The sequence below is a fragment of the Macrobrachium rosenbergii genome, chromosome 5, assembly GCF_040412425.1.
Source record: "Macrobrachium rosenbergii isolate ZJJX-2024 chromosome 5, ASM4041242v1, whole genome shotgun sequence".
NCBI lineage: Eukaryota > Metazoa > Arthropoda > Malacostraca > Decapoda > Palaemonidae > Macrobrachium > Macrobrachium rosenbergii.
In genome coordinates, this window is record NC_089745.1 from 16,820,137 (window position 1) to 16,846,718 (window position 26,582).

The following is a 26,582-nucleotide window of genomic DNA, read 5'->3' on the forward strand; positions in this document are numbered from 1 at the left end:
AGAAAAGTCGTGCTGCTGAGGTGTTTTGCCCAAGAACTAATTAATCCTGTTTACGTCGAAGTAATCACTGTCTCAAGGACTTCACGGACTTCAACTTGTTGTTAGACTTGGGTCAGTGGTTCGTCATTGTAGTTCAGTTTATACAGGAACGCTGAGGTGACTAATGCGTACCTTTGAAAAACGAATATCACTTGAAAAACCAGGTGTGGGCAAATAAACCAGTGATATTGTCGATCTTATAAGAGTGCTTTTGGTTTTCAGCTTGTTCGAACTTTAGCACATTTCCATTTAACAGGAAGAAACCCCTACAATAAACTTATGAACAAGAAATAGAAGGTAAAACGTGTACCTTTACTTTCCATTATTCTATTTACAATTGTATTTGTTTTGTCTTTTCATCCATTCCATTAGATTCACTTCCGGGAGCTATTCTTTTGCTAGGTTTCGTAGAGCAAGCTAGCTTAATCTAGGTAGATAAATAGCCAGTCTTCTAAAATTCACAAGACGCTATTAAGAATTTCTGGCATGAATCTTAACGGCCAGGGTGGACAAAAGGTTGACCAATGACCATAGGCCTAAAAGTCTACTGTAGTTATCGCTAGCGTGTGAATTGATTTTGAATACCATTCGATAATCTGAGAATCTTTCCTTAACGTCTTCTCCCAAGAGAAGACTGGTTAGCCAGTGGTAAACAGCACTGACATTTCTGAAAACCATTGTTAAGCAGAAAGTTGAGCTAATGCTTTGTTGTAAATCATATTGTGTATGGGAGGGTGAACGAGTGTTCTTGAAATGTGCTTATTTTCTGTTTCGACTATTGTGGTTGTAGGTGCTTGTTTTTCGCAATGGTTACCGTGACAGCTGCTGTGAGACTTGGGTCAGTGGTTCGTCATTGTAGTTCAGTTTATACAGGAACGCTGAGGTGACTAATGCGTACCTTTGAAAAACGAATATCACTTGAAAAACCAGGTGTGGGCAAATAAACCAGTGATATTGTCGATCTTATAAGAGTGCTTTTGGTTTTCAGCTTGTTCGAACTTTAGCACATTTCCATTTAACAGGAAGAAACCCCTACAATAAACTTATGAACAAGAAATAGAAGGTAAAACGTGTACCTTTACTTTCCATTATTCTATTTACAATTGTATTTGTTTTTGTCTTTTCATCCATTCCATTAGATTCACTTCCGGGAGCTATTCTTTTGCTAGGTTTCGTAGAGCAAGCTAGCTTAATCTAGGTAGATAAATAGCCAGTCTTCTAAAATTCACAAGACGCTATTAAGAATTTCTGGCATGAATCTTAACGGCCAGGGTGGACAAAAGGTTGACCAATGACCATAGGCCTAAAAGTCTACTGTAGTTATCGCTAGCGTGTGAATTGATTTTGAATACCATTCGATAATCTGAGAATCTTTCCTTAACGTCTTCTCCCAAGAGAAGACTGGTTAGCCAGTGGTAAACAGCACTGACATTTCTGAAGCACCATTGTTAAGCAGAAAGTTGAGCTAATGCTTTGTTGTAAATCATATTGTGTATGGGAGGGGTGAACGAGTGTTCTTGAAATGTGTTTATTTTCTGTTTCGACTATTGTGGTTGTAGGTGCTTGTTTTCGCAATGGTTACCGTGACAGCTGCTGTTAGTATTCATGTTATTGTTATAATTATTATTATTAAACTTTATCTATGTTTACTTTCTATTATATAAACGTTTCTTGATTAGTATTATCACTTTAGGCTTTATTATTTGTCCCTGTATATCATAAATGATTTGACTGACGATTGTGTGATTCATCTCGGAACTATAAATCCTTGCTTTCCTCAATAATAAAAGTTTTATTTTTTCAGTAAATAATGAAACTGAGGTGTAAAAGTTAGTCAGTGCCCTTTATTTCAGTGTGAAAATAGCCAATACACCTGATCAGATTTCATGCAGACCCATTGCGAACTTGATCGCCGCCATAAAGTAGATCAAAATGTTTCAAGATCGACAATATACTGCACATATGCCAGCAATTCAGTGAACGCTTAACTTACCATAGGCTTCAATCTGAAATCCTTGAAACGAAATTAAAAATAAAGTTTTTCTCCCCCCTCCCCCACAAGGTACCGAACAAGCGCCGAGATACTTGTGGGTGAAACCCTGTGCAGGAAACTTCCACAGCATTAGGCAAGTCTTCCTAGGCAGAAGTCTCATCAGTAGAGCGTCGAAACCCCAATGGACACAGCGCCAATCATTTCTACCTTGGATGCACTCTGTATCTGGCAATTTTTTGTCTTCTTCCTCTTCCGCTTCTTACAACTTCGGAATTACAAGTTTTTCTTCACTAACCTATCGCCTCCCAATCTTTCCGCGGGACCTTATGTACGTACAGTCTCAAAACACGCTGATTCATCTTTCACCTTCTTACCACCTCTGTGTATATCTACGTTTACATCCTGTCGGTTCCTTTTATGGTAAATATATTGCATACGCCTTCCCATTCATATTCAAGATCCGCACCTTTACTGCCACTAGAAAAGTTGGCTTAAGAACCCCTCCATACTTTCTTTCATTGGTCTCCGTAGATACTACAAGTCTCTTTCAAATCTGTAGCACACATCCTGCTATCTTCCTTGCCACGCGAACTCTGTAGCGTTCTCTTTCTTTCCGCTGTCGTTATCCATACAACTGTTGCAATTCTTCCAGTTCTAACTTTAATACTAACGTTTAGTGCTCCATTTTCCCGGTTCCCATTTACCCTTGCTCTTCTTCACTTTCGACTTTCTCCTCCTTTAAATACTTTCAACCTCTCCCCCCCCCCAACCCTTTTTTTTGGTAGTTTCTGCGATTTGTCTTCTAGATCCCTAGTCAGTATTATATGATATGTAAACATCATCTATTCTGCACACTACTCATAACTCATTTTTTTTTATCTTACAGTGATACAATCTTGCTTCTGTTTAGTTTCCTTTCGCACTACTCCCATCACTCTATACTTAGTAAGATATTAATCAACCAAGGGTGAGTAACACACTGTTACACACAGTTGTCTCAGAATCCTTTTATATAAAACAAGTCCATCTCCCTTCTACATATTCTAACTTCCATCTAAAATTTAATCACTTTCAACAAATTACGATCACCGCTATCTATCCTCAACCCTCTCAACAATGCTTCTCTATCAGTTTTGTCATAAGCTCTCTAGACCCTTGTATGTGACGATATGTGTATAAATAAAGGTACAAGGGCTGTAAAATCTGGAAAATATACAAACTAGATGTGCCGTTACAATACAAAACCTGCCCAGCCAATAACACTACCCTACTACTATTATTACTGCTGCTACTGCAGCAAAAGTTGTCGGTGTCAGGTACGTAATTCATGAATGTTTTTTTTTTTTAGAGAGGAGTGATACATTTATATATTTAAATTAACAGAAGCAGCAGGTCTTATGCAATAGCTCACGCAAAGCCCTATGGTGTAGCTTAGGATAGGATGGGATAGAGAAAGTCGGTAGTTCTACAGAACACGTCCGCTTGAATTTTTCTTTCCAATTTGAAAGACCTTTTAAGTTTAAACATTACTTTGGCTATTTCTGTGCAAGAAAGTTGAATACTTCCCCGAAAAACAATGCAAGTAGGTTAATTATGCATCATATAGGCTATCCAACAATTATGAGGCAACCCCATGGGAAACGGGGATTTTTGGGGTGGGAGGGTAAAAGGCTAGGCCTACCGAAATGGTAGGCTAATGTGGGTTGTACAAACACGACCAAATTTTCATAATGGCGCATCCAGGCCAGAAATGATACTCTGTAGAATAACTGTTCAATGTGTTTTAAAACATCCAAAAATTACCTTACCTTTGAATCCCCTAGACCATTGTACGTAATCTGATCTAGGTTAGAATGCTGTGAATTAAAGAGCAAAGTACATAGAAGCATCTTAGCCTAATTTTCCCCAACCTAATGTAGGGCAGTTTGTCCTAACCTCACCTAGAATGGTGGATTAGATACTCCCGCCATTTCTGATGGAAATTAAATCCAAACTCAACCAAAACATATTGAATTCTATCAGAGAACGCAATTCAACATGGACTAAATGATGATATATTCTAGAACTACATTTTAATTAGAAGTGTTAAGCGTCTCAAAACTGCGACCGGTGAAGTGACAACTTTTCAGCGGACTTAGAGAGAAACATGAACATTGTATGAGATGCAAGTATTTTATCATGATTTTTTAAAAGTACTTACAAAATAGACTTCAGGGAATTGCCTCATTTCTGCTGCATTATTTGCATCCATTACATTATTGTTAAACTAAAAAAATATTGAACAAATTTTTTCATCTGGATCTGTTTTGTAGAATTCCAGGTCACCTTTTTTTTCCTAATGGTAAGACACCATACTCATGATTCATGTTACGCAGCTTATTTTAGCTATACCTGGGCTGATTGATATTGATTTAATAATATGATAATAAGCTACTGTAGTTCTATCCATATAAATTAACCATGTATTTTTAAACTTTTTATTTTTAGTGCTCTGACTTCAAACTATTATTGAGGATGCAATTTTTTTCTTTAAACAATTTTTTTTTTTTTCATACAGTCTCATTACATGCAGTGCAAAGTCCTGCCTCCCAGCCATGCTAATTTCTTACAGCTATGTGCTAAGAAGTGATTGGCTGAGTGTCTTTTGTTTTGGATAAGTGTGTAGGATGATTTCTTAGCACATGGTTGGCTGATTGTATGGGCAAGGGTAGTAATGGGTTCTTGTAACAAAAATGCTTTTGTTTTAAAAATTTTTGTGTATTATATTTTTAGAAATAGACATTTTCAATACTGTATTTAAGTTAATAAGATGCAAGGACACGTGATATATCATTAAATCTTGTATACAGTCATTCTTTATAAATACAGCATTTTTTTTAATATGTATGTGGTTATATGCTCCTTTCTCAGGTGGAAATAGAGTAATGCACACAACATAGGCATCAACTACCTGCTCTTGCCCAAAATGTCTTCAGGAACTGGTACAGAAAAGGCTCTCAGCCTTTTAAGGCGACTACCTCGAGTTTCATTGTCAAATCTGAAACCAAATCCAGGTGCCCACAAGAAAGTAAGCTGAAATCCTTTTTATGACTGTAATTTCTGTTTGTCTGAACCAAGAATTTTGTTTTGGCAAATGTGCTTTGTTTTTCTTTCTTGACATTTTGGGATATGACCAGGAGGGACTGCAAGCTCTGTAGGTAAACTTTTCAAAGATGATAAATATTTTTGCACCTTTTAAATGAATGGCAGTACTATATAGAGTTACATAAATACTGATAGACAATGTATAATTTAATTGAAGGTCCATCATATATTTATTCATGCAGCACTGTGGTTTATCAAATACTGTTCCTATTAAAATTAGGTTACTAACAGAAGAGTCATCATTGTATTTTACAATGCAAGGAAACTATTTTATTTACTGTACTATTATCGTAGCCCACAAAAATTTTGCCTAATTACTTCAAAATTTTCTTCAGCAAACAAGAGTCCTAGCGTAATGATTCTGTAATTCACCAAAAATGATTCTGTAATTTACCATGGTCAACCAGAGGCTCTGCTAAATTATTTTACTCTTTATATTAGCCAACAAGAATTTTAACTTAACCAGGGAAAGATTCAGAATAGTGATATTAATGTTTACCTTAGCCATTAAGTGATTTTCATTATTATTTTACAATAATTTACCTTGGGTAATGAGGTTTAATCCAGAGTTTTACAATTTACCTCAGTCAACAAGAGGTCGTGGTATCTATGGGGGCAAGACTCATGGTGCTGGCCATAAAGGCTCAGGTCAGCGGCAGAACTTCATGCGAGTGGGTTATGAAACGGGCAACAATCCATTTTACCTTCGTTTTCCTGTGCAGTGTTACTACAAAGGCCATCAGTAAGTACAGTACAAATCATGTGTTATAGTTTGCCCATACAAAGCTCTTTACTTTTCATTTGTCATAATGTGCTAGTAAATAGTAAATTAATATTACTGTAGCTGGCATACAATTTCTTGGTTAGTTGGTTAATTAGTCTTGTTAAAAGGTAGTCTGTGGCTTCTCCACTGGTGGAGACCCTTTTCTTTTCCCATTTAGTCTCGTCATTGTTTGTTTTGAGAAGAGTTTGTGAAATGATTTGAGAACTTTCTGTTTTTGTGATTTGATGCCAGTCAAGAATAATATAGTTTGGCATTATTTTAAAATGTAATTGAGATATGTGCTCAACATACTCAGTACTTGACTCTGCTTTCTCAGCATATTATAATTGAGTGCAGTTATGCATGTAGGATTACAGTGAATCCCCTGTATTCGCGGGGGATGCATCCCACACCCCCCCCCGCGAATAGGTCAAATCCGTGAATGCTTAAAACCCCTCTAAAAACACTTAGAACTGCCCATTTTGATAGCTTAAACCAAGAAAAACCCTGTAAAAATGCTTATACCTGAGTATTTTAATAGTTTTATCACAAAAAGTGCATTTATTCATGAAAATTATAATAAAATACAGTAATTAGTGAATATTTCTCAGTGAAAAATACCGCGAATGGGCGAATTTTTTGCGAATGATGGCTAGATATGTTCCACAGAGAAACCCGCGAATGCGTGAGTCCGTGAACCATGAGAACGCGAATACGGGGGGTTTACTGTATTGCTAAATTCTTGCTTGTTGAAAATACAGTGATAGTACTTTTGAGCTATGGAGCTTTAGGATATCCAAGAAAAAGTTTTGTATTTTCTTATAACTGAGTCCAGTAAGTTTTTAATCTTTGTGTGGGTTCAGTGTGCTTCACGAATGGTTTCCACTGAGAGTACATATTCTTACTGGGAAACATTGTAGGCAGTTCTTAATCATCACTCACTTCCTGTTAGGCAGACACTGAGATGCATGCACTGAGCATTGAGCACAATTTTTCATAACAAAAAACCTTGTTATTCTGGAAATTTTTATGTTGCTTGCAACATTAGAATATCACAAGCAAAATGAAATCAATAGCAATTTGGCATATACAGTATGTTGATCACTAATAAGTGGTAAATATTAAAAATATCATTTAATGATACTAAAAATATCGTATTATAAGCAGGCAATCTCACCTGAGAATAGATGTGTAGAAATATCATTAATACTCTTTTACGGTTTAACAAGGATTGATACAAGCACATTCACCATGAAATAGCTTACACTGTGGTGAATGTATCCAGAAATGTTTAAGGAGAGGAAAAGTCATTGCATGTGCTTAGCCAACTCTCCCATCTTGATAGGAAGCTACCACATGTCTTTCAGCTGTGCCAGACTGACTTAGGAGAAGTGGGCACTATAGTTTATGATGAATGAGTTTGTATGAACACTGGTTGTATTGCAAAAACATAGTTCGTTAATATACCACATTCATCATCAGTTAGCATGAATCACTATGTTGGAGATAAGATCGTGCAAATGATCTAAAAGGACAGTAAATTGGCATGGATAGCTCCCAGAGAGAGCTTCCATGAGAAAGAGTCATAACAGGAGAATTTCCAGCCCATGGGGGCTTTCATGAGTGATGTGTCTTTAATGGAAGGAAAAAACCAATGATGGATGCTCATTAGGTACTTTAGATGGAGACAGTAATCCTCCAGTTGAAACTCAACTATTTGTGAAATTGCTGTAATGAATATGATGAAGGGCTTAACCCTTTACCCATGAGAAGTTGCCTCTGTAATGAGTCTTAAGAATAATTGCCAATCGCCATATAGATGACATCATGAAGATGAAACTTGGTATGCTTTTGCAATGCCAAGTGCCCATTCTAAGGATGGCAAAGATCTGCAAGTTATACTTAAAAACCAAAGAGGAAGGCAGGGCCTGGAATTCATTGTCCTTCATCCTAAGGGAGGCATCTTTTTAAGACAAAATAAGTGTGGGGAAAAGCCTGCCAAGGCACCTTGTATGTAGGAAAAGACAAGAGGAACAGAATGACAGTGATTGCTGGTAGGCAAGGAGATACTATACAAGACACACAAGATTATCCTCCTTTAAAGAAGATAAAATGGCAGGGACCAGAAAGAGAACTGTCCCTGCTGGAAGACCAAGTCTTGGCTGCAAAGTCTGGGACAAAGGAAAGATTGGCTGAAGACCAATGACCAAAGTGGGAGACAGCTGACAAGTGCATGGAGGTGCTGGTAGTTGAAAACACCATTTTGACCCTTCAAGATGTAGCAAGATGCTTGGGGGCATAAGAAGATTGCCTAAAGCTTAAAAAAAAGTTGATATGTGGGCTATTTTCTTCCCTCTCCAGGTCCCTTGAGCCTGATACACATCTAGGTAAGCTTCCAGCTTGACATTAAGGTATCCAAGAGCATGAGGAGCTCTGGACTCTTAAAGAGACCAGAAGTATTCCTTTTAGAAGGTTCTGGTGATCACTCCACCAATGGAGATGACAGAAAACAGAATCTGTCATTGGAATCTTGAAGGCTAATGACATTGAGGCAGCCTTTCAAATGGAGACCAGCTGAAGGAGGAAGCAAAGGTAAAAACAGCTGTTGGGGACCAACTTCTTGGGGGACTAGATGACCAAGGATTATCTAAGAGGCCTTGGCAACAGGGCAAGATTGAAGAAAGAACTCATTCATGGTACTGGGAAGATGACCCACAACGTCCTCCAGAATGACCTATAGATGAACTGGCAGCTCTTGCTTGGAAGAAACCAGCACTAACCAATCGTCAGGTAATGCCAAGGGCACAGACCCAGACAGTGGACCCAGGTGGCCTCCAAGGGTAGAATTTTGATAACTGGAGGTTCTGGAATTAGCACACTTGGCCCCACCAAAGGAATTGGTGACTTGGAAAATCTTGCCAGTTTCCTGCTGCATTATAAAGGACACTTCCTCATTGAAAGGGTAGGTGACAAAGGAAATTTAAAAAGAATGGAGGAGGTCGCACTGTGAGAAACAACTCTGGAATCTCCAGAACCCATGGGTTTTGCTTTGACCAACTCCCAGGCCCTCCATTGGCTTTAGAGACAGCCCCTGATCAGAGTAGGAGACAGGGTAAGGTAGAAACTTGATCTCCAGCCACCCAAAGGGTGTGAGACTGGACACTGATAGTAAGCAAAGGCACCAGGTCTCTGGGTAACAAAAGTGGACTAATGTAGTGAGAAAGAGCACTGTCTGGGTGACAAAAGTGGACTAATTAGTGAGGAGGAGCACTGACTGTACCTGGGAACCATGTTGCTGAAACAAAGCCCTGTCCTGCCTGTTGTGAAATGATGGAAGAGGTGTTGCGGAACTATGTTGATAAGAGCAGCCTGAGCTTCCATACATCCATCTAGTACATTTTCCGGTGATTGTTCTCCTTGCACAAGTAGTAGTGGGTGCAACTGATCCTGCTTCTTTATCTGAGTTTCCACAACCCTTTACTTGCTTCATTAGTTGTTGGGTTGTATGTGCAGTATTTTAAATTTTGGGGAGAAAAAGGTTACATTTTCACCAAGTATCATTTCAAGATATCTTTTTCAATTTTTGTTCCTTTTGCTCATCAGTGATCACCTACTTATAGGATATATATTCTCTCTAAATCTTAAAATCCTAGAATGCCACATTCTTTAACCCTGTCGCCAGAGTCATAAGAGACCAAAAGATTCCAAATTATGAGTGCCACAGACTAAGAAGAGGTGGAAATCCTAATGACTGCGTGTTATGGCCACCCCAAAATGATCATTTCAAATCCCATCAGCATGCCTTTCCACTATCTTGGATAACCATATAGGATCCCCAGATACCCTGAGCAGTTCAAGGAATTGCAACCTTAGATGCTTTGGCGGTCCTTGAATTGCCTGCCAATAACATTTGTCCAAGCAACGAGGAAATTGAGTGGGGTTTTGGTTGATGCCATTTTTGCATGAGATCTCTCTTTAGGAATACAGTAACTTGAGTGTGTCATCTGATGTCTCCTTCAAAGGCTCAGTAAAAGAGCTTTGAATTCAAAGAGAAAGCTGTATTAGTTCAACTGATCTGGAATGATTGAAGGTGAAACGATGTGCATAATATTAGAAAAAGAAATTAAACCTTTTAGGTTTCAAACAGTCCCCAAGGATTACCAGACTTTGGGCTTAGTTGACGTCAGTGATAGTAAACACCATACTGGGGAAGACGTGAGTGCTCTCCCTGTGTTTGTAGTTTATTGAGTCTCCAGGGCAACACAGTAGTGCTGCCCCATTTGACTGTGGCAGATATCTTCTAGGCAGACCAGTAGGTTAGGGTCTATCTCAAGAATTGTTCTGTAATAACGCATGTTTGTGGGCTTCCTGGCACCTCCTCAGAGGCAGAACCTGAGACAGAGATAAATGAGAATACATTCAAGCCTTGTCAGAGATCAGCTATCTTCTAGTCCTTGTAAGTGAATTTCGTTATATGAATGGTAGTGAAAGGAATCCATATGCTGTGAAACTGCTTGTTTAACTGCCCAACTTGTTTTTGGTCTGACAAATCTTTCCCAAACAGGATATTACCTATTTGCTCTTGCTAGGGTCTTGAACTTGATAGACTTTGCACAGTTGACCCCAAGGACTTGATCAGCATTTTGAGAAAGACTCTCCTTAAGAAGGCTTAATCTTGGAATTTATTCATATCAAGGGTTTGTAGAACATTCACAGTCTCCATTTCAGTTCTTCCTTTAGACTTATGTGGCCTCTTATATTGGATAGGGTCCTTTTCTTTTAATTCAATGAAAATGAGTCATCGACACTTAAAGACCACTACAACAGTGATATTTATTCATGCTGTGCACTTTATAGTAAGAATTCTAATTTCTTCTAAACAACCACTGTACCTTTATTTTTCTGTCTCTTATGTACTGCAACAGTACTAATGGAACCTTTACCTTATCCTTTCAAATTGTGTCAGTATCCTTGTTTAACCAAGAGATTCAGAGAAACACTTTTCCATATGGATGTCAACACATGGTTAGATTTAGTTTATTCCTGTAGCAGTGGTAAGATGGGGAGTCGTTTCTCCACCCTCCCTTCATATAGGTATCGTTCAAGTAGGTCTGGGTCTTCCAATTTTTCTTGTGCCTAGAGTAACCCAGGTGACATAATGAAGTGGTATTCTCCCAGATATTGGATAATGGTCATATCCTAGCCATCCCCATCTCCCTTTTATCATAATTTCATGTGCATATGGAAAGTATAATTTCCATTATGGTATTATTTCTAACTATCCTTCCATATAACTGCATAACAAGACAGCAGTTTTTCCATATAGTGATTGAGAATGACATGAATGTCTTTTATAATGTTATTTCTTGTTATAGTGCATTTTTCCCGTTTCCTGTATATGTAGTATAATATCTTGAGAATTACTATTAATCATATTTTTTATTTTTTGCAGCTTGAAACTTTCCTACAAGCCTCTTTGTATGGGAAATCTGCAAAAAATGATTGATACCAACCGTCTGAGAACAGATATTCCTATTGATGTAACGCAGATAGCTAATACCAAGCTGTTTGAAATTAAGGCTGTGGAAAAGGAAGGTGGCATTATGCTAGAAAATGATGTGAGTGTATTATGACTTGATTTTTGAATAAGAGTATTTGTAGCTTATATGCACTATTTTAGAACTAGAACCTACAATTGATTCTGTATTTTTGTACATATAATTTAACTGTGTATTTGTTGGTTTCTTCTCTGTAGAGTATATGTAATTACAAACTATAAATAGGCCATATAATAGAAAAATTTATTTTACTCACACTTAAGGGTACATTTTGTTACCCAGATGATGGCATGTAGTGGGTTAGCTGTTTCTATATTAACTAGTGTTTATTAAATTGAATGACAACATTTTTTATACTTATATTGTACAATTTATTATGTATACATATTCTATTTTATTTGGGATGAATCTTACCTACTGTTAAAGTCAGCTTACATCTCCGCACGATTAGGTGAGTCAGCATTCAAACAAAAGACCGAATGGCTGCCCCGATGACTGTCTAGTACACCTGTTCTCCACCAGGTGTGTTCCGAGTGTTTTAGCTTGTCAGAATTCTCCTTGCCACCGTTGTGTATGGGTGCTTCTTGGTGTTCCATGGGTGTTTGCTACTATCACAGTACTGTACATTTATTTTCCTAGGATGGCTCCACTGGAATCAAGGCTAAGAATGTCAGTTTCTGTAGGAATGATTAATGTGTTAGCAGGATGTAGATTAATTAGAAGATACACACTGTTTACACTGGCTGCAGTGGTTTAAAGTGTGATCTTGAGAATAGATGTGAGGAAGTAAGGGTATTCGAAGGACTTTCTGCTTAAGTTCGTTAGTATAGGAAGAGAAGGGAAGCAGTTAGTTAGGTCAGATTGTCAATCTGTCATTTCTCCCCCTTCTCCAGGTCCTTCGCCTGTAGTTATCCATACTCAGTCTAGGCTTTTCCTTTGCTAATGCTCTATTTAGTACTTTAGCTCCGCCTTCTGCACCCCTTTTGGTTCAGGAAAAGCGTATTGAGAATTTAGAACATGACATAAACCTTATTTTGGTTAGTACAAGGTTGGTCTGAATTGGTTAGGTAGCCCGTCTGGGTCCCCCCATGGTGTGTGATCATTTTCGCATTCCCTTATATGAGGTAGTGTCGGTGCCCTCTCCCGTCTGTAGCCCGAGCCTAGGACTGCCATGCGACAGTTGGATTCTGAGGAAGAAGTCCCCTGCCAAGGAACCAGGTCGGTCCTTGGGAGGATGTGGTTCTGTGCCCTCTGTCACCTGCCTCTCCATTTTTTATGCCCATAGTCTTATATAATGCATTAGCCAAGAGGTTGTTTTGGTAAACATAAATCTTCACTACATATGCGACTTCTGCTGTCATTGGCACCTAGTACAGGTTGTTAATACCTATGGGGTTAATTATACAGGTATAGACAGTTGATTGTTTAACCAGTCTCTCATCTGTTGCTCATTCTAAATCCTTGTTGAAATCCACTTGTTTGTTCTTTGCATGCTTTGTCTTCGGCTAACGGCAAATCTCTTACTTCTACCTCGATTAATGTTCCTCTTTCCAAATCTACCAGGGTTATAGTAACTTCTGTTGTTTCCAGGCTAGATATTATTCTAGCTACTTAGCTTTCTAAGGATGTGTCGTATGGTAATGCTGTCAAGTATGCTGACTCACTTTCGGATGAGGTGGGAGAGTCGTTGTAACTCATCCCCCCACCTCCCAACATTTCCCATTTTATTTTGGTGCCTCATTTTCTTTCACTTAGTGGACTCATGTGGACTCAGCTGAGTTGCTTCAGAGTCATTGAGTCGTGGATGAGCTGCAGTACTCAGCTGCTGCCTCCTTCTGTCATCCTTTGGCGGAAGAAGAGTTTGAATCGGAGGATCTCCTTCGGTGTGATCGGCGTTTGCTGGACTGTTGCACTTTACTGTATCCTTATTTAGTTGAGGAAAGACACTATTCCTCGTTGCTTTAGCTACTGCTAAACAAATTAATGAGATTCAAGCCATCGATTAAAGGGTAGGTTTATCCCAAGAAGATGCAGTTTGCTCCTTTACCCTAGGTTTTTTTTGCCAAGAACAAGGACCTGTTCAAGCCCTGGCCTCATTCTTTTACCATTAAGAATGTAATGGACATCCTTGGCTCCGAGGGAGAAGAGAGAGTACTTTGTCCTGTCACAGCTCTGAGGTATTACCTGAGCAGGACTCAAAAGATCGGAGGTCCATCCAGTAACCTCTGGTGTTTAGTTAAGAACCCGTTGCATCTTCTTACTAAGAACGCATTGTTGTTCTTCCTGAGGGACTTAATTTCACGGATTCAGGAGGACATTTTGCCTACTTTTAAAGTGAAAGCCCATGACTTCAGAGCAGTTGCCACCTCTTTAGCTTTCAGGCACAATATGTCCCTTTCTTCCTTTCTCCAGTGGACCTACTGGAAGTTCAAGTCTAATTTTGCATCACACTATTTAAAGGAGATGGAAACTGTTTGATAATTGCAGTACCTTGGGGCCATTATCAATGGCTGGCATGGTATTGGGGGAGGATTCATAGGAAGCATTCTTTTTCTCCTACTATCCTTTCGCCTTGGTGTAGGGTTTCGAGTTGTTGGGGAGTCTGGGGTACAGTGTACTTGGATTACTCACCAGTCTTAGTGGATGGGTTGTGGTGTTTTCAGAGTAGGTGACAGTGTTGTCTGGTTGTTTTTAATTTGGTACTGCGCCCAGGGCAAGGGCACTTTTATATGCTTTGCTAGCCATCAGGCCTATCCTTTGCGGCAAAGCTAACACTAAAGAGGCAACCCATGGCTAAACTGCCACACCACTACAGGTTAAGATGAGCACCAACCAAAGGCAGCATTCACCTGCAGTATTTCTCTTACCAGGTAAGGAAACAACAAGCATTTTATCAATGCTGGCCAAATTATTTTAAAGTCACTACCATGCTTTAATGTTTTAGAGTAGAATATGTCCATGTATCCCACTTCCATTCAATGTGGGATTCAGCTATGCAGTTACTTGGTAAGTTACTTATATGAAAATTATATTTTCATAATAAAATTAAGTTTTATATATACTTGCCAAGTAATTGCAGAATCGGAGCCCACCCTCCTCCCCTGTTATGGACTTAAGAGTACAAACACAATTGAACTAACCAGCCAGTTGTTTCCCCGAGTGCTCCGATAGTGGGCAGAGCCTGTCACCTACACAAAAAACAATAGAAGCGGCACTGTGAATTTTTTAAAAAAGGCTGCCATGCGAGTAGAAACCTTAGCTGTGTAATTACTTGGTAAGTATATATGAAACTTAATTTTATTATGAAAATATCATTTTGTTATTCACTGTCTTTTCTGGCAGTCAGCTTGCATGAGTTGCTTTTGCAGGTACCAAACATATCCTGAACTCAGGGAAGGAATACATAGAATAGTCTTTGCTTCAGTTGACTAACTGAGCTGTAATTCATCCTCTTCATTTTCATATCCATTTGGCATGTGTTATGACATTTGATCTCCACTGAAGTTGCCTCTGTGTCACTCCAAATGGATAAGCCCTATCATCTGCTACTTTAGTTTCCTCAGGGAGAACCCTGTTGTAGTACAGGTCTACACATTGGAAAGGAAAAGCCTACCCTTAGCACCTTCCAGGAAACTTTCCTCCTCCTGACAGTGGCATGTATAAAGCTGCTTGCCAGTACTCCTGAGCCAAATGAGTGGACAGTCTGGAGCCGCCTCCATCTGACATGAGCGACCCTCTCATTGGAGACGGTGCTACTATCAATGACTAACAGCCAATCAGAATTCAGCCCCCCTCCCATCAACAGTCTGGGACCCTTAATATACTGACTGATGAGCCATTTCTAATCAGAATAATAGTATTAATGATATTTGTGGTTATGGAAAAAGTTTAGGCATGAACTTTTTATTTTTGTATTTAGTGGAATTACTAAATGAGTGTGATCATGGATTTGGCCAAGGCATGTGCAGTCCAATAGGAGAATTACTGATATTCCTACAGTATTGAAAGCAGCAAAGTACATAAGTATGTAGGATATTTAACATTCACTGAAATGATTTTGTGAAGACAAGCAGGCCAATCATTTTTGCCATTTAACACCTGAATGACAACCCTAAGGTACTGTACCAGCTTTGTGTGGATGCAAAATTTGTTTGATTTGATGCAGTGTTCTCTTGTACCATTAAGATATATCCAGTATTTATTACAAGAGGTTCTGTCTCTGTGATGCGTGCTGACATGTTCAAAATTTACTCATTTATCGTGTCATTATTGAGTTTTTTAACAAATTCTCAAGAAGTGATCCAGAGTTCTGTTATTTTAGAATTTTATACCATGACATTCATGAGATCTTCATTAGTTACTGTATATATATTAGTTTGTGTCTGCAAAAATATTGTACTTATTCGTGTTCATGCTTTTCTCTTACAGGGTATTGACCATTTTAAAGCAAGAATAAACATAGAAGTTCAGTGGGCATCAGAAGCTGTGATTGCAGCAGTAGAAAGAAATGGTGGATTCATCACAACAGCGTATTATGACTTTATTTCTCTGGATGCAGCTGTAAATCCTGCCAACTTTTTCAAAAGAGGTAAATATTTTAGTTTTTATTTTACCTTGTAATTTTTTACCTTACCAAAGAGAATAGATTATCACAAATGTAGGTCAAGTTGTTTTTTATAACTTCTGTTGAATATCTGCAATAATAAGGGTGATAATAATTTATTTGTCCTAAAAATTAATTTGCTCTCTGTTGCAACAAAAAATTCAGTCTCCTTCGTTCATTGTGTAGTCTTGACCTTTGACAGAAAAAGCTTTTTTTTTTTTGCGTAAGCAATGGGTTTGTTTTGAATAAGTTGATTTTATTATTAAAAAGGCATATTTGTTTGATGGCAAACTCATTCATTTTAGTGCCTGAATTTCAATTTGGGTGAGGAGGAATCTATATGTCAAGGCACAGATTGCAGCTTGAAGGACATAGGATCTGCTTGTGATGCAATACGAGAGCTAATGGGATGTACTTATTCCCATGTCCCAGAGCTGTAACTGAGACAGGGCCTTATAACAAGAAGGTACAAGAAATATAAAATTATCTGTAAATTGTGCAGATTGAGACAAGTGTCTCTTTCATTGCAGGCCTCGTGTGGGTCATTGGTGTTAAGGTAGTAGTCCACAATTAACCAGCCTCTGTAAATCTCACAGTGCTTACATCTTTTGAAACCCAATTTATATACAATTTATATACTGTTTAGAGAAAGTTAGTAGACATTTAACAGGAACATTAACTGTAGAAGATATTAACTAATGCTGAAACACAAATCACCACCAAAAAAACTGTCTTAATAGTTGTAGCAGAATGAAAAGCAACATAAACCAAAGTACTTAAAAAAGGCTCCTTTGAACAGGCATTATGATTAAATCATTGTCACTGGAAATGAACAAAGGAATGAATGAAAAAATAGATTTATGGTTAACTTCAGATGAATGAATAAGTTTAATTCTGGGGATCTCGCCAATTTGTTAACTGCTTATCTCGTTAGACACACAAAAAATTATACAGTTACCTAAAGTAAATTCAGTGTCCAGGAATGCATACACAGAGCCAGCTAATGACTGCCCCTTTTCTTTTGTTTGTAAAACAAAAGACTGATTTATTTGGGACTGTAGAATCAGGAAGTCAGACCATTAGTTTAGCTGATGTGTTCATGTTGAGATAAGTGGGAATTCAGTCTTCCAATAAGTGAGGTAAGATTCTACCAGGTAAGTCTTGCAGTGCTGCTAGTTAAAGCATTCAGGCACTGCATGTATTAAGTAAAAATTTACTGGTCTTTTTGTTCTCATTTTTTCCTACCTATGGCATAATTCTTTTACCTTGGTTTCTTGCTAGTTAGTAAGAGATCCTTCGCTGCTAAAATTAGTATCTTTCTTTTTCAAAGGGGCTTTGGGCAAGCCCCAGACTTCCCTTGTCACTCATTGCTGCTGGTGCTGTAATAAATGCTGCCTTTCTAAATGAGGGCTTCTAGTGATGCCTTCCTGTTCTCACCCTAGACTGAGACGAAAGTATCTTTTTTCGCCTCCAAGATTAAGGCCTTCACTATCACCAGAAGAAACCATCTAAAATAAGTACATAAGGCTGAACCTCAGCCACAGCCTTGAAAGGATTTGTTCAGTTTTATCCTGAAAGAATGACTAGGGAGACAATTCCCAGGAGAGCCATTTAAGTCAAAAGGCCATGATCACAGCTGTATTAGAAATAGCTAAATGACCAGACACCATACTGGTGCAAGGATCACTGCTGTAAGCTATAAACTCCCATACACTCCTTGGTATTTAGGGAGTGCTTGGTTGCACTGTAACCGCTTTCTTAGGGACTTGACCCACACTCACAGCACAAGGAGCACCACATCAAATATGCACGCAGCTCAGAAAGGAGTCATTACAGCGATGTTGAACAAAACCAGACTTGTGCTAGGTTGCACCACCAAAGCCATGTCACTTTCCAAAGCCATGACCAAAGTTACTGTTCCACAGTTAGTTGGTTTCTTTTATGTATTGAACTGTCACCCCCATTCACAGAAATTTTTAGGTTCACATTTTCTTAAGTGGGGCCTCATGGACCTAACTGTATTTGCACAGACAGTGAGGGAATTATGTTAAATATTGGAAGTCAGTTGAATTATCCTTTATTCTCAACTCTTGTAGCAGAGACATATATCATAGGTAGCCACAGTGCTGTTTGCTATTCATACCATGCCAGGACAAAGAACAATTCATGTGTATTTCAAGGAACTAGGGAATCCAGGGCAAGTACCTCTAGTCTTTTCTCATCCAAGGGATTTATCATGAAGTGTGGAACCAGAATTCCATCCTGTTTTGGCTCATAAAGTTGCCTGAAGTGCATAGGGTTTTTCATTCAATGGCTAGGCAGTATAGGATATGTGTTTTGTCAGTGAGATGAGAACTGTTTTTACATCTCTTATCTTTGAGCACAATTTCAATGCTGACATTTTTATGGTATATGTGGGAGTGTTATGTACAATTTTATCTCATGGACACAACATGCAAGTGGTTAGATGCATAATCAGTGGGTCATGTAGCACCATTAAGACAGCTGACCTATATTCAGTTAAGTTTCCTGGCTCAGTTGATTTTGCATATTCGTTTTGTCTATCTTTTCTTTTTCCATTATGACATTCTCTGCATCATAGACTCTACTGGGTCTTTGCCTATTCATCTCATTTAAAAAGATCTGAACATCACTAAAATAGTCAATCATGGAGTACAGGTTATATAGTGCAATGGTGTCAACCAGTGGCTTTCTCTGTTGAACCAGAAGCAAAATGTTGACATTGTGCAGTAATGCATATTTTTAGGGGTCCAACTTTGCAGAGTTGTCTCCAACACAGCATCTTATAGTTATGGGAAAGATGGGTGCTGATGCTTAGATCAGTCTTAACAAGCTTTCAGACAGATCCTTTAGTTCTCAGTTGGCTTATATTGATTATATAGCTGCTTGACCCATTCTATCTAAGTTGTTATTTGGGCTAATCATCTGATTGGTGTGTTATGTAACACTTGTCATTTGTTTCAAAAACAAAATTGACTTTTCATGCAGGGGACTGTAAAAAGGTACAATGTGGTGTTCTCGCTTTTGTGTCACTGCCAGCCTTGTTATAGATCCAGATAGTGTCTTGTGGATGAGAATACATTTAGAAGTGCTGAGATAGCTTAGCCTTGTGCTGATGTGTGCTAAGAACTTTGAGGGATATGTAGGATATTAATCAAACCACTGCTAGCTGTATATAAGTGATATGAAGGGTAAGACATTCTACACAATACAAAGTGATGAAAGGCAATAGTAAATTCACAGCCAGAACAATATACAGTACTTTCAAAAAATGCTCTTGTCTAGTATTTCATAAATCCAGTTGTCCTATACTGTAATGTCTTGCCAGTGTAATTCAGACATTGTTTTTTATTTTTTGTAATGAAAGTCTTCAGTTTTGGAGAATTTAACTCAGTTTTTAAACAATTATTATGCTCTCAGAATTTATATTTTTCTGCATTATGCTTATGTTGTTAAATTGTAATCTAACAGTTTTTGTGGTCTAGTAATACAGTAATGATGCTGAATTGTGCATACTTATACTATAAACTTTTTGTTTTTCGTAGGTGTACCAATCCCACGACGTATGATCCCACCCCAACATCTTATTGGTTACTACACTGATCCAAAGAATAGAGGTTATTTAGCAGATCCAGCTTTAATAGCAAAGGAAAGGTTTATTCTAGCACAGGTATGATGATAATTTTTTGTTGAACAATGCCTTTGATGCAAAAAAGATATTAAATAACAACTGTATAATTGATACTGGAACGTAAAATTATTTAAACATGAAGGTTCCTTCTTTATTGTTGTACTACCTGTTTTACTCAAGGATGCATACTTTCAATTTGGCACTATTGCAAATGTAAGAAAATTTAGATAGAAAATGTCTCTATGCATGGAATGACAGTCCATATATAAGTAAATCAGTAATGTCACAAGGAGTCCATTAAATAGTTTTGTAATGAATGCATGACATACTGTATATTAAAGTCATATGTATATTTGGTAATAATACAATTTGGGATTATTTCATATGAGAACGAAGTCACTGCTGTGGGTTCCTTAAACATACATTATTAAAACCATTGCAGTCATTTTACACTCCCCAATTTGTTTTTAACTTTGATAAAGCCTTCTCAACTCACTGGATTTACTGTTTTATATAAATTACCATTCAAAGATTTATTTTTGAAGTGAACCTTACCTCTCCATTATATACTGTAGCTTTTAGTTCTGTGCCAGTGGTAGTAAAAGTTATATAATGGAGAGGTAAGTATTTAAAAAATAAATCTTAAATTAGGTATTTATATTTTACTTATCCAGAGACTCTATCAGCTCTAATTCTTGAGTAGTTACTTGTTTGATATTACAAGATTCAAAACATTACACTACTAAAGCCTTATTTCAGTAGATCTTGGCTGAAGGACTGATTCCCAAGATAGGAGCAAGTAGGAAATGCACTTCTCACAAGCCAGAGTTGTGTAGTTCTGCTCATGGTTTTCTGATAAATAAATGTATCTCTTAGTAGCCCCTCAGCTTATCAGATGCTGAAGTGGTCTGGCCTTTGATAAGTGGCAAAATCCAATTGGTAGCAAAGACCCTCTAGTGTATCTGCCCTTGAACATTCAGGATAGTCCTGTTCTGCAGTGTGGTCTTCCAGTGCTGACTCTCATCTCAAACTCTTGGCTAGAGTTATGTCATCAGTGAAGTTTATTTTGCTGACTTGTGGTATATATGTAAACTGAGTTCAGTATGTTTGTGTCATAAACTGTACTACAACGACAGACTTCCTATGCACTCCTCTTTACCTGATCTATCTGTTTTCCTTGTTGCTGCAGAGTGTTGTTTTCTAGAATTAGGTTTAATACTTTTTAGCTTGTCAGGATCTTATCTTAGTTACAATTAAAATGTGAAATAATTTGCCTAGTACTGTTGTGGAATCTTTTGATCTCCAATGTTTAGCGAGGAGCAAATTCATTCCGGTTGTCTGTTGGTGTCTCCAGAATTTAGGTGTGCAGTTTTGGTTTTATTTTTTATTCCCTCGTTTTTACTGATATGTCAACTTTTCATATGACATGTCTCTCTCTGTAGGCTGATTTCCCTTAGGAACCCTCTTGGGTCTCTAGTTTGTTGACACTGTCCATAAGGGTTTCAGCTTAAGATTTGAAGAAAGAAAAAAGAAAAGCCCAGGCCCAGCAGTAGTTCCATATGATTGCTAGCCTAATCTAACCTGTACTTAACACTTATCATTCAAGTTATTAATATTGCTGATGAGTAAGTCTGGTTATTTGAGGCTTGGTCAGCTGAGAGGCTAGTAATAACTGACAAAAAAATTCAGCTTGTCACTTCATACCTTTATTGTTCATATGAACTGCAGCCTAATGTATGTCTTGTATAGTGTGCCGTAGGTGTTCTAGGTTTGCCATTTAAATATTGTTTGAGAAATTATTGTTAGTAATAAGTTGTGCAGACATTTCATTCTCCATGTAGAACAGTTAGTGCAAAAATGTGGCAGATGAAAACAACTTGTATGCTTATCTGCACACTTACTGGAACCATTCAGGCAGAGGTCTGGATTCATAGGCTTTGTACAGAACCGGGGTTGTAACCTGTTGGGGTGTGCTGTACACTTGGCATTTAGGAAGGGAAAGGTCCCATCAGTACTGTGTTCACAAGTAAAATGACTAATAAAGCCTTCTTCAAGAATTTTTGTTAAGACTTCTAGGTCCTGTTCACTGTCCACTCATGAAGTTATCTGTACATTAGTGGTATTGGGGAGTGCAAGGGATCTTATTAAAAACTCTCCAAATGCACATATGTAGACATTGGTGAATTGGAGTCCTAATGGTGATCCTACTGCATTGCTGTCAATCTAGCAGTAAAAATATCCTCTGTGGGTGGTGAAGGGGGCCTTCCTGGTGTGAGAGGCCTGGAAAGAGACTTTTGGAGGCACCACTTGAGAGGCCCTCACAGGGCAGATAAGGAGAATTTTGTATGAAAAGCTTGGTATGGTATCCAAAGCCATGGAGCAAAATGAGACATTATTAGAAGAGATTTTGAGCCACAAATTCTTGACCAAGTAGCATGAAACCCATTGAAGTGCCAAGACAAGAGTCTTATAGTATCTTAAAAAGCTACAAATGAGACCATGCAATCTGCTGTCACGGAGCAAATTGAAGGCCCATTGAAGTATGTGAAACAAGATTCAAAGGGAATCAAAGACTGGATAAATGATAACCCAATACCTCACACAAACCATGAGAAGAGGTAAAGGGCAAAGGTAGAGAACCTGTCATCCATGCAGCGCTGCTGTCACAACTTAGGAGAGCCATCCTCCTCTGGTACACCTGATAATTGGGCCTTGAGGAAATTCAGTGACCAAGTAATATTGCAGTAGAGGAGGTTACTCCAGAAATAAATTGCAAAAGAAGTCAAAACCTGGAAAAATGAAAACAAAAATCAGAAACCATGAAAGGGCACAAATACACAGGCTCTTCCTGGACTGGAGAGTGCAAGAGCAGCCACACTGCTTGAGCCCAGTTATGTAGAACAGAGCACAGAAACACTGTAAACAGGCTGAACCAGGGCATCCTCATTCATGCAATGGGACCTGGCCTACTCTGAGTGAAAGAATCACTCTAAAGGATGGAACCAACAATAAAATTATAGTGAGAACCCCCAAAAATGCAAAATGTCACAAACATACAGGATGAATTGGTGCACAGCTGTTACTTTTTACACTACTGAAAGCAGAGAACTTGATCACTGACAAGCAAAGAAACTTGAACTTGTCCTTTCTTAGTCACAGAAGGCTACACAAGAGAAGAGGAAGGCTACAAACTTGATCACAAAGGCAAAGGAATCAGTAAAGGTTTGCTGCCTATAAAAAACCCAGTCCCAGTGCTCATCTCAGTACTCCAAGAAGAGGGACATTGTACTCTTGACAGAAATTGAAGTACTAGAAATGCCAGAAATATGCAAACAGCTAAAATGAAAGAAGTTGTGTCGGTAGCTTTCCTAGAATGGCTGCTGTCGATAAGGATTGTGAAGAAGAGTGGGATCCTGATGATTTGAGGCTTTTGAGGACTGAGCCCTGGTACAAGACAATATTACAACAGTGGACATCAACAGTGGTGACCCACTATGCCAGTAACTCAATCAAGCCACTCCGATAGGATGAAAGTGTTATGGCCAACCCAAACAGAACTCTAGGGGCAAGGGCAACAGGCCCAGTCCCCCAAAATGTGGACTAACACAGAGACAGTGTGGTCCTGTATCATCCATTATCATCATTGAAGGTGCCAGTTTAAGCCTCATCATGCAGCACTGAAGGCCTGAAGGTTAACACAGGAAAGATAAAGAGCAAGCAGCTTTCCAACAACATCCTCAGTAACCCATAGAGATGCAAGTCCAGAAAGTGGGACTGAAAGTTATAGTAACAAAGATCCCATTATGACTTGAAGACCAGTATCTCAGCACTCTCATCAAACCACACCTCTTTGAGGAGGATAGTTGAAAGGCAAGTAAAAGAGATCTGCAGATATAGAATGAAACTCTGCCAAGGAGCTCAGCTTGAAAAAGCTAAACAGCTACTAGGAGGACTGAGACAAACAAGTCAAAAGTGGCAAAGACTGTATACAGGGAGTACTGAAGAGGTTGGAGTAGTCAACATCTTATGAGCAGGAAAGGGAGTTCTCAGGACATGGCAGAAACTGAAATAATCAGGCATTAATGTAACTCAGTATAAGTGAAGGGAACAAGAGGGACAACCAGGTCCCAGAGGCAGTGTGAAAACTGACAAACCCAGAGATGGGACAGTTCAAAGAGTATGCAACAAGGGGATTTAGGAACTCCCCAATAACTCCCAGAATCCTTGGGCAACACAGGGGTAGGGGCTCAAGGGAAATGATTGCAGAATCAAAATCCAACAGGGAACTAATAACTAGCACATGTCAGAAAACAATTGTAGATAGTAACTATGTGGGCATCAATGCTCCAGAACAGGTAGCAGTGCAGACATCAAAAATAATGTGGTACCCGACCACACAAGGCAGAAAGATCCTGGGTGCCATCTGTAGTAGTATCCCAAGTAGAGGGCCCCAGAGCAGCCAAGGACAAGGGTAGCTGAGAACACGAAAGCAGGCAAAGGAAGGTGAAGAGTCGAGAAGCAGTGCACATCAGAGGGAATCTGCTTTTAATGAAGGCAGGAATGGTGTCAAAAGATGCTCTGAATGGGGAGACACTGAGGAATGTGGTCAAAAGATGTTCTGAATGCAATGAGCTCTAAGAGCTTTGAACAAAGAGGAACATAGGCAGTGAGCCTGAACGTCACTCCCAGGGGTGACAGAAACATTGTAAGTAGTGGGAGGTATCCAAGGAAGGGAGACAAGACATCGAGGGAAAGAGCTATCAGTCAGTAACTTCTTTGTAGGAGGGAGGATGGCAATCAGCACTACCCTGGTGAGGCTCAAGAGACAGACAAGGCTGGATCACCACTAAAGCCAAGAACATGGGGCCTGCCTGATCACCAAACAACCAGAAGTGCTAACAGTCAGGCACTCTCTTACACACATATACCCCAAGACATGGAAGCTGTTGAATATGATGAAGCATTATCATACACCAAGGTATACGAGTACACAGGAGTACAGGAACTACAGGGTCCTTAGGCAACTTTGTAGCAAGAGCAGGAATAGACTCAAGCAGCCACACCAACCCTAGTGAGACTGTGGGAATGACAGCAGTTAAAGACACAGACCTGAAGAAACTGTAGGGTCCACCATCCTGCTAAAGGAGAATGCTGAGGCATGATAGAGGTAACATTCATTCCCCAACATAGCACAATCAGGAGGTTAGTGTAACGATAAATAAACTAAGAATTGGAGTGCATGGCAAACATTACTGTGGACAGAACAACACAAAAGTCACTGATAATACTCAAAAAAAGAATGATTCACCAAGAATATGTAAGAAGAATGTTCTCAAAAAATATAAGATCATAGTGCAGAATACATACATTAGGAACATTCCTTCCCAAAGATAAACACAAGTTTGGGAAGGTTAATGATAATGCAATTAGAAAAAAATGAATTCAGAAAGACCAAGGAAATCAAACACTAAAATAGTAATAAATGTAAGTACTAACAAGGCGTACACCATGAACAGGACAAATACAAAATCACAGTTAATTTGTGTAAAAGGAAAAATTTGTTAAATGCACAAAAAGACCATCCCTGAATGCCCAGCCTTTAGTTAATAAGCATAAACAACAATAAAAATTTTCCCCAAAGGAACTACAGCCAGGGAAGCAGTAAATCATTGGCAGTCCATGCTTGCAGTTTAGTTCAGGTGCATAAAAACAGAAAAATTTAAGGTAAAAACTCACAGACACTGGAAGTAGAAAGAACATTACTGAACATAGAGAAAGAATGAAAATATCCAACAAGAGTCAGAGAAATAATGAAAATATCCAACAAGAGTCAAAGTTGCTGTACACAAAATGATTTAATAAGAAGCTTGTGAATTTATGTAAATGCATCTGCCATGCAAGGATATGATGCAGCCAGGAGCATATAGAAAAGAAAAAGTTGTTAAACCCATAAACACAAAAGAGAAAGAGAAAGGAATAGACAAGAGTATGTATGAAAAAGTATTCTTGGAAAAGATGAAAAGCACAAAAGCTAGAACCCAGTGTAGTTTGGGAACACCATATAAGTCCTGGCACCCAGAAGTTACACAGAAGAATGAGTAATATGATTTCTGATGTAGAATGGACTGCAGGCTGGGCATATGTGATGGAATCTTTCTTCTTTCAGCTCTTCAACTCTTTGTACATGTGGTCTTTTTACACAGAATAAGGCTGATTATGATTCATGGGTTTTGTACAACAAAACTTTAATGGTAATTACCCAAGAGAGCAGCTCAAGATTAATTACCCAACCACTAGGCTAACCACACCTTTCCAGGCATAACCATAAGAAAAATAAAGAGGTCTGTATGCATGTTACATAAGAATTACTTACAGCTTATCTTTTTCAACATTGTAAGTTTACAACTTTGGATTACAGAAGTATGGTTACGAGCTGCCAGATGTAAATGATTCCCCTGACAAAGATATGTTGATTGAACGGAAGGACCCTCGCCAGGTTTTCTTTGGCTTGGAACCTGGATGGATCGTTAGTCTGCGCGACAAAGTTATCCTGAAACCGACAGATCCTGAACTTAAAGAATATTATGCCTCATAAGTGTAAATAGTCGTGATTGATGTACAGTAGTGTTTTTTTGATGAATAAATACTAAATTACAAGAAAGTTGTGTTATTTCACATTTGTTTAATTATGGTATCTGAAGACTAGTACATTTGAGTGCTTTATGAAAAAGACAAGGATGTCAGATTTTCATCTGCTTGCACTTTTTGCATCTGTCTGTCCTTTACTGTATCCCAGTGTCATCCTGTACCCAAGGTTACCATCTTGGTAC

The 26,582-nt window shown here is 38.6% G+C and overlaps 1 protein-coding gene across 2 annotated transcripts; it reads left to right on the forward strand.

The window, feature by feature from the left end:
- Nucleotides 1-893: 893 nt before the first annotated feature.
- Nucleotides 894-26,413, forward strand: mRpL15 (mitochondrial ribosomal protein L15). 2 transcript variants are annotated; one of them, XM_067103667.1, is made up of 8 exons: nucleotides 894-1,102; nucleotides 2,102-2,165; nucleotides 4,943-5,099; nucleotides 5,764-5,918; nucleotides 11,392-11,557; nucleotides 15,926-16,085; nucleotides 19,667-19,791; nucleotides 26,171-26,413. In XM_067103667.1, the coding sequence occupies exons 3-8, from the start codon at nucleotides 4,998-5,000 to the stop codon at nucleotides 26,345-26,347; spliced, it is 885 nt and encodes a 294-aa protein (XP_066959768.1). In that variant the 5' UTR covers nucleotides 894-1,102; nucleotides 2,102-2,165; nucleotides 4,943-4,997; the 3' UTR covers nucleotides 26,348-26,413. The 2 variants fall into 2 exon arrangements, with proteins under 2 accessions (XP_066959768.1, XP_066959767.1); XM_067103666.1 differs by having other exon boundaries at nucleotides 897-1,102; nucleotides 2,102-3,348.
- Nucleotides 26,414-26,582: the final 169 nt, after the last annotated feature.